Raw genomic sequence first — 8844 nt, forward strand, 5'->3', positions numbered from 1 at the left:
ACCTATAACAATATATACATATATATCAAAGTATGTTTAAAATATATTTACAACACTTTTAATATATTTTGATGTTTTAAGTTTATTAAGTCAGCTGTCCTCGTTAGTAACCTAATACTAGTTGTCCACAGTTAGATGTACAGAAATAAATCGATAAATATTATCTTGAATCAATCCATGACCCAGTGTATACGTATCTCAGTATTGATCACAACTCAAACTATATATATTTTGGAATCAACCTCAACCCTGTATAGCTAACTCCAACATTCACATATAGAGTGTCTATGGTTGTTTCGAAATATATATAGATGTGTCGACATGATAGGTCGAAACATTGTATACGTGTCTATGGTATCTCAAGATTATATAATATACAATACAAGTTGATTAAGTTATGGTTGGAATAGATTTGTTACCAATTTTCACGTAGCTAAAATGAGAAAAATTATCCAATCTTGTTTTACCCATAACTTCTTCATTTTAAATCCATTTTGAGTGAATCAAATTGCTATGGTTTCATATTGAACTCTATTTTATGAATCTAAACAGAAAAGTATAGGTTTATAGTCGGAAAAATAAGTTACAAGTCGTTTTTGTAAAGGTAGTCATTTCAGTCGAAAGAACGACGTCTAGATGACCATTTTAGAAAACATACTTCCACTTTGAGTTTAACCATAATTTTTGGATATAGTTTCATGTTCATAATAAAAATCATTTTCTCAGAATAACAACTTTTAAATCAAAGTTTATCATAGTTTTTAATTAACTAACCCAAAACAGCCCGCGGTGTTACTACGACGGCGTAAATCCGGTTTTACGGTGTTTTTCGTGTTTCCAGGTTTTAAATCATTAAGTTATCATATCATATAGATATAGAACATGTGTGTAGTTAATTTTAAAAGTCAAGTTAGAAGGATTAACTTTTGTTTGCGAACAAGTTTAGAATTAACTAAACTATGTTCTAGTGATTACGAGTTTAAACCTTCGAATAAGATAGTTTTATATATATGAATCGAATGATGTTATGAACATCATTACTACCTCAAGTTTAGTAGGTAAACCTACTGGAAGTGACAAGAAATGATATAGCTTCAAAGGATCTTGGATGGCTTGAAAGTTCTTGAAGTAGGATCATGACACAAAAACAAGTTCAAGTAAGATTTTTTACTCGAATTAAGATAGTTTATAGTTATAGAAATTGAATCAAAGTTTGAATATGAATATTACCTTGAATAAGAAAGATAACCTACTGTATATAACAAAGGTTTCTTGATCTTAGATGATTACTTGGAATGGATTAGAAAGCTTGGAAGTAAATTAGTAAACTTGAAGGGATTTTTGAAGTGTTCTTGAAGTGTTCTTCCTATGATGATTATAGCTTGATTCTTGAAGTGATTTTTGATGAAGATGATGATTAACTACTGGAAAAATACGTTCATAATAGTGTGTGTGTGTTGAGAGAGAATTAGAAAGAGAATTGGAAGTGAAATGGAGTGAATGATGAGTGGTAATTGGTGAGTGGTGAGTGGGGTTAAAAGGAGTTCTAGTTAGTTGACTAGCTCATGGTAGAAGTTAAAATTGATTAGTCATACATGACATAATCAAGAGTGGAATCCCATGCTAGTTCCTATTGGTATATACTCATAGTAAGTACGTTTTGAAGCTGTGTATAATACGGGTAAGAATACGACTAGAATTCTTGATGAAAGAAAAGAATGGAAAAGTAACTGTAACCATTTTCGTTAAGTATGAGTGTTTTGATATATATCTTGAAGTCTTCCAAAAGTATTTTAATACATCTAAATACACTACATGTATATACATTTTAACTGAGTCGTTAAGTCATCGTTAGTCGTTACATGTAAGTGTTGTTTTGAAACCTTTAAGTTAACGATCTCAATTAATGTTGTTAACCCATTGTTTATTATATCTAATGAGATGTTAAATTATTATATTATCATGATATTATGATATATTAATATATCTTAATATGATATATATACATTTAAATATCGTTACATATATGTCTCGTTTCGAAATCCTTAAGTTAGTAGTCTTGTTTATACGTATATAACTCATTGTTAATATACTTATGGAGATACTTACTTATCATAATCTCATGTTAACCATATGTATATCCATATATATATCGTCATGTCGTTTTTACAAGTTTTAACGTTCGTGAATCGCCGGTCAACTTGGGTGGTCAATTGTCTATATGAAACATATTTCAATTAATCAAGTCTTAACAAGTTTGATTGCTTAACATGTTGGAAACATTTAATCATGTAAATATCAATCTCAATTAATATATATAAACATGGAAAAGTTCGGGTCACTACAATACTACCCGACGGAAACTTATTAAACCACTCACGAGCAATACCCTGTAGTGTCATAGGAAATATCTGACACGCAACCGGATCCACCCAGCCTTGAGTGCGCATTGCACCTTCGAAACGCTGTAAAAAATCATCTGGATCGGTCAGACCATTGTAAGTACCCAACGTGCTAGGTATCTTTGGTGCTGATGGAAACGGGTATGCGGATATATGCGGAGGAAACTTGTCAAAGGTAGTCGGTAGCTCGAAGGGTGGTTTAACAGGATCCCCTTTCAAGTTTGCAAAGAAACGCTTCATCATGTCCTGAACAAAGTCAGGTTGTGAAAATAAGTGAACCATATCAGGAGGTGCGGCCTGCATGAATTGACTTGCAAGATTTGCCTGCCCTTGAACATTTTGCCAAGGTTGACCCTGCGTCTGCGGATATAACCAAGGCTGCTGCGTTGGAAAAGAGGGATAAATTGAAGACGCAGAGTACACAGGTGGTTGTAAAGGAAGCGAAACCTGTGGCACGGATATCTGCGAAACCTGAGGATACACACTTAAAAGCTCAACTGTATGCGCTGTGCTTTGCTGCTGTGCTGTTATCGGCGCCCAATGAGAGTTTGCATCTGGGATGACACCAAACCCCCAACTATTACTAACTACTTATGTTTAAAATTGGTATAACCTAAAAAAAGCCGCCGCAACGCGCGGCCGAACCAGAACTTGTTGACTATTAGTATTTGACAGTTGTTTGGCACCCTCCTCTGGTGGTGAACGTTGTGACAACATGATAGTGATTTTGTCACCAACTTCATCCATTTTTTTGTTGAAAAGAGAAAAGAAAGGATGTTTGTGTTGTGTGTGGATTACGGTTTAATATAATTGTATTTATTATTATTATATAGTGAAACTGTAATATTTAAATTATTTTATTATTAAAAACAAGGCATATAGCTATAGGAATCAATTTTAGGCCCCGTTTGGTTTACGGAATCCAATGGATTGGAATTAAATTAAATTTACGGAATCCGATGAAAATTTCCGGCAGCAATACTTAACTTACCGAAGCTGAAATATATTAACTTGCGACTGAATCCCGATCTAACCGGTTTCTTGCTCCGGTTTTGTAATAACACGTTACTCGAGCATCTGAACCTATATAAAACAGGTTTTTTTTCTGGAATATTACCAGAATCCATTGGCAACCTAAATCACTTGGTATTCTTCGTACTTGTTGATTCCTTCTTCTCGGGGAATATTCCACCTTCACTCTCTAACTTGACACAACTCAGTTTCTTGGGTCTTCGAAAAAACAATTTCACAGGCACGATTCCTTTATTAATAAGTATGCCGAAACTCAAGATTTTAGAACTTAGTTACAACAATTTCGAGAAGGGACGGGATTACAATTGGATTGGCAAACTGACAAGCCTTGAAGAGCTGTATCTAGATGGCATGAACATACACCAAGAAATCTTACCGTCTCTGGCAAACTTAACCAAACTTAGTGTTGTCTCAGTGGCAGAAAATTTTATTTTTGGCTGTATTCCATCTTCATTTATGAACCTCACCCAACTAACAATTGTAACTCTTCATCATAATCAATTGCACGGTCCCATTCCAAGTGCTTTTTCCAACTTCAAAAGCCTAAAAGTAATTGACTTAAAGGGTAACAACTTTAATGGAAAGGTTGACCTAGACAAGTTCTTAAGTCTTAACACACTTGAACGTTTGTATTTGGAAGGAATATCACTAGTCACCTCTGAGAACTACACCAATGGCACCCTACCTCAATTGTCTGAATTGGGACTTTCATCATGCGAGTTGAAGGAATTAACTGCCTTCCTCCGTTTTCAAATGAAAATGATAGCCTTGTATCTTACAAACAACAAAATTGGTGGTGTCATACCTTCTTGGATTTTAAACAACAACAAGAAGACAATGATATTTATAGATCTTTCATACAATAAGTTGATAGGAGAGATTCCACCATTGATATGTCAAGTAGAATCCCTTGGATTTCTAGATTTGTCTTCTAACAGCTTGACTGGAACCCTTCCTACATGTTTAGGAAACTTAAGGTCACTGATGTACTTGAATCTTAAACGAAACAAGTTTCATGGAATCATACTTGATACCTTTACACGTGAAAGCCCCTTGATGATGATTGATTTTAGTGAAAATCGATTTACAGGTCCGTTACCAAAATCAATAGCTACTTGTACTAACTTGGAGGTTCTGAGCATCAGAGACAACTCTTTTGATGGGGCTTTCCCATTTTGGTTAGGAACTCTTACACAGCTACAAGTTCTTATCTTAAGGTCCAACAGATTCAGCAGTGCGATTTTGGCACCGTCAACTTCTAGCTCAGAGTTTCCAAAGTTACGTATCTTGGACCTATCCAATAATGGATTTAGTGGTCATCTTCCCGACAAGTACTTCAAGATATGGACGGCAATGAAGTCATTATATGCTGGAAATTCATCTACTATGACATTCGAGCTTTCATCCGGATCATATTTTACGTATACTTCATACTCTATGTCAATAATAAACAAAGGTGTCAAAACAGATTACCAGACGATTTTAAAGATATTTACTGCGATTGACCTCTCTTGTAACAGTTTTGAAGGTAAGATCCCACAATCACTCGCTTCTATTCAAGGCCTTGAATCCCTTAATCTTTCCAACAACCATCTTACCGGTTATGTATTACCATCATTGGGAAACCTAAAGAACCTCGAATCTTTGGATCTCTCGCATAACGAGCTATCCGGAAAAATTCCTCAAGAATTGTTACAACTTGGCTTTCTTGCCATGTTCAACGTGTCGTTTAACCATCTTGAAGGGCGCATACCAACTGGAAAACAATTCGATACATTTGAGAATAACTCATACGTCGATAATCCTCTATTGTGTGGACAACCATTATCCAACGACTGTCGAGGTTCAACAACATCAACACCTTCACAAACAAGTGATGAGCATGAGTCTTTCCTCCCATATGAAATAATCGATTGGGTTGTCATATTCTTGAGCTTTGGAAGTGGGTTGGTAATTGGAATCCTTTTGGGGACCTTTCTATATGCAAGGTATCACGATTGTTTCGAACGGCGATTTGGGATGACGAAAGATACATCGGTAAGGCCTCTTGGTTACCGGAGGAGAAACTAAGTCATTCTATGGTAAATGTATCCAAGATGTATAAAAGCATTGTATTTACTTCTTTGTAAATTTCATTCTGGAATCATGTAGTTATAGTTCCTACAAGTTTCCAGATACTTGACGCCTATCAGTTTTAATGATATTTTTAGAAAGCAGGTTATAGTATCAAAATTGCTACCTCTTAAAGCTCTAATCTATATATTTTTGACCAATTTTAAAATAAAACATAATGTAGATGATGTAGGATCGATATAGGTCCACCAACATGTCATGCATATAAGCTCATGAGTCACTCTTTTCTCTAAAACCAATTGGTGATAGAGGGAAGTTTGAAATGTCCCGTTCTTATTGATTAAAAACGTTCTATATTAATTGATTTCGTTGCGAGGTTTTGACCTCTATATGAGACGTTTTTCAAAGACTGCATTCATTTTTAAAACAAACCATAACCTTTATTTCATAAATAAAGGTTTAAAAAGCTTTACGTAGATTATCAAATAATGATAATCTAAAATATCCTGTTTACACACGACCATTACATAATGGTTTACAATACAAATATGTTACATCAAAATCAGTTTCTTGAATGCAGTTTTTACACAATATCATACAAACATGGACTCCAAATCATGTCCTTATTTTAGTATGCAATAGCGGAAGCTCTTAGTATTCACCTGAGAATAAACATGCTTTAAACGTCAACAAAAATGTTGGTGAGTTATAGGTTTAACCTATATATATCAAATCGTAACAATAGACCACAAGATTTCATATTTCAATACACATCCCATACATAGAGATAAAAATCATTCATATGGTGAACACCTGGTAACCGACATTAACAAGATGCATATATAAGAATATCCCCATCATTCCGGGACACCTTTCGGATATGATATAAATTTCGAAGTACTAAAGCATCCGGTACTTTGGATGGGGTTTGTTAGGCCCAATAGATCTTTCTTTAGGATTCGCGTCAATTAGGGTGTCTGTTCCCTAATTCTTAGATTACCAGACTTAATAAAAAGGGGCATATTCGATTTCGATAATTCAACCATAGAATGTAGTTTCACGTACGTGTGTCTATTTTGTAAATCATTTATAAAACCTGCATGTATTCTCATCCCAAAAATATTAGATTTTAAAAGTGGGACTATAACTTACTTTCACAGATTTTTACTTCGTCGGGAAGTAAGACTTGGCCACTGGTTGATTCACGAACCTATAACAATATATACATATATATCAAAGTATGTTCAAAGTATATTTACAACACTTTTAATATATTTTGATGTTTTAAGTTTATTAAGTCAGCTGTCCTCGTTAGTAACCTACAACTAGTTGTCCACAGTTAGATGTACAGAAATAAATCGATAAATATTATCTTGAATCAATCCACGACCCAGTGTATACGTATCTCAATATTGATCACAACTCAAACTATATATATTTTGGAATCAATCTCAACCCTGTATAGCTCCAACATTCACATATAGAGTGTCTATGGTTGTTCCGAAATATATATAGATGTGTCGACATGATAGGTCAAAACATTGTATACGTGTCTATGGTATCTCAAGATTACATAATATACAATACAAGTTGATTAAGTTATGGTTAGAATAGATTTGTTACCAATTTTCACGTAGCTAAAGTGAGAAAAATTATCCAATCTTGTTTTACCCATAACTTCTTCATTTTAAATCCGTTTTGAGTGAATCAAATTGCTATGGTTTCATATTGAACTCTATTTTATGAATCTAAATAGAAAAAATATAGGTTTATAGTCAGAAAAATAAGTTACAAGTCGTTTTTGTAAAGGTAGTCGTTTCAGTCGAAAGAACGACGTCTAGATGACCATTTTAGAAAACATACTTCCACTTTGAGTTTAACCATAATTTTTGGATATAGTTTCATGTTCATAATAAAAATCATTTTCCCAGAATAACTACTTTTAAATCAAAGTTTATCATAGTTTTTAATTAACTAACCCAAAACAGCCCGCGGTGTTACTACGACGGCGTAAATCCGGTTTTACGGTGTTTTTCGTGTTTCCAGGTTTTAAATCATTAAGTTAGCATATCATATAGATATAGAACATGTGTTTAGTTGATTTTAAAAGTCAAGTTAGAAGGATTAACTTTTATTTGCGAACAAGTTTAGAATTAACTAAACTATGTTCTAGTGATTACAAGTTTAAACCTTCGAATAAGATAGCTTTATATGTATGAATCGAATGATGTTATGAACATCATTACTACCTCAAGTTCCTTGGATAAACCTACTGGAAATGAGAAAAATAGATCTAGCTTCAAAGGATCCTTGGATGACTTGAAAGTTCTTGAAGCAGAATCATGACACGAAAACAATTTCAAGTAAGATTTTCACTCGAAATAAGATTGTTATAGTTATAGAAATTGAATTAAAGTTTGAATATGATTATTACCTTGTATTAGAAAGATAACCTACTGTAAGTAACAAAGGTTTCTTGATCTTGGATGATTACTTGGAATGGATTTAGAAAACTTGGAAGTAAACTTGCAATCTTGGAAGTATTCTTGATTTTATGAAACTAGAACTTTTGGAATTTATGAAGAACACTTAGAAATTGAAGATAGAACTTGAGAGAGATCAATTAGATGAAGAAAATTGAAGAATGAAAGTGTTTGTAGGTGTTTTTGGTCGTTGGTGTATGGATTAGATATAAAGGATATGTAATTTTGTTTTCATGTAAATAAGTCATGAATGATTACTCATATTTTTGTAATTTTATGAGATATTTCATGCTAGTTGCCAAATGATGGTTCCCAAATGTGTTAGGTGACTCACATGGGCTGCTAAGAGCTGATCATTGGAGTGTATATACCAATAGTACATACATCTAAAAGCTGTGTATTGTACGAGTACGAATACGGGTGCATACGAGTAGAATTGTTGATGAAACTAAAGAGGATGTAATTGTAAGCATTTTTGTTAAGTAGAAGTATTTTGATAAGTGTATTGAAGTCTTTCAAAAGTGTATGAATACATATTAAAACACTACATGTATATACATTTTAACTGAGTCGTTAAGTCATCGTTAGTCGTTAAATGTAAATGTTGTTTTGAAACCTTTAGGTTAACGATCTTGTTGAATGTTGTTAACCCATTGTTTATTATAACAAATGAGATGTTAAATTGTTATATTATCATGATATTATGATATATAATATATCTTAGTATGATATATATATAGTTAAATGCCATTACAACGATAATCGTTACATATATGTCTCGTTTCGAAATCATTAAGTTAGTAGTCTTATTTTTACATATGTATTTCATTGTTAATACACTTAATAATATATTT

At 33.2% G+C, this 8844-nt stretch overlaps 1 protein-coding gene across 1 annotated transcript; it reads left to right on the forward strand.

Moving 5' to 3' along the window:
- The first annotated feature begins 3117 nt into the window (after nucleotides 1–3117).
- LOC139842489 (receptor-like protein 53) lies at nucleotides 3118–5504 on the forward strand. Its single transcript, XM_071832626.1, has 2 exons — nucleotides 3118–3178; nucleotides 3499–5504. Exons 1-2 carry the CDS (start codon nucleotides 3118–3120, stop codon nucleotides 5502–5504), a joined length of 2067 nt encoding a protein of 688 aa, XP_071688727.1.
- The last annotated feature ends 3340 nt before the right edge of the window (nucleotides 5505–8844 follow it).

Source organism: Rutidosis leptorrhynchoides, chromosome 1, assembly GCF_046630445.1.
Source record: "Rutidosis leptorrhynchoides isolate AG116_Rl617_1_P2 chromosome 1, CSIRO_AGI_Rlap_v1, whole genome shotgun sequence".
Taxonomy (NCBI): domain Eukaryota; kingdom Viridiplantae; phylum Streptophyta; class Magnoliopsida; order Asterales; family Asteraceae; genus Rutidosis; species Rutidosis leptorrhynchoides.

What these genes read in the sequence shown, in the direction of transcription:
- LOC139842489 (XM_071832626.1), top strand. Translation starts at nt 3,118, where the DNA reads ATGATAGTGATTTTGTCACCAACTTCATCCATTTTTTTGTTGAAAAGA. An exon ending in GAAAAGAGAAAAGAAAGGAT is followed by an intron (nt 3,179 to 3,498) that starts GTTTGTGTTGTG and finishes TATATAAAACAG; the next exon opens with GTTTTTTTTCTGGAATATTA.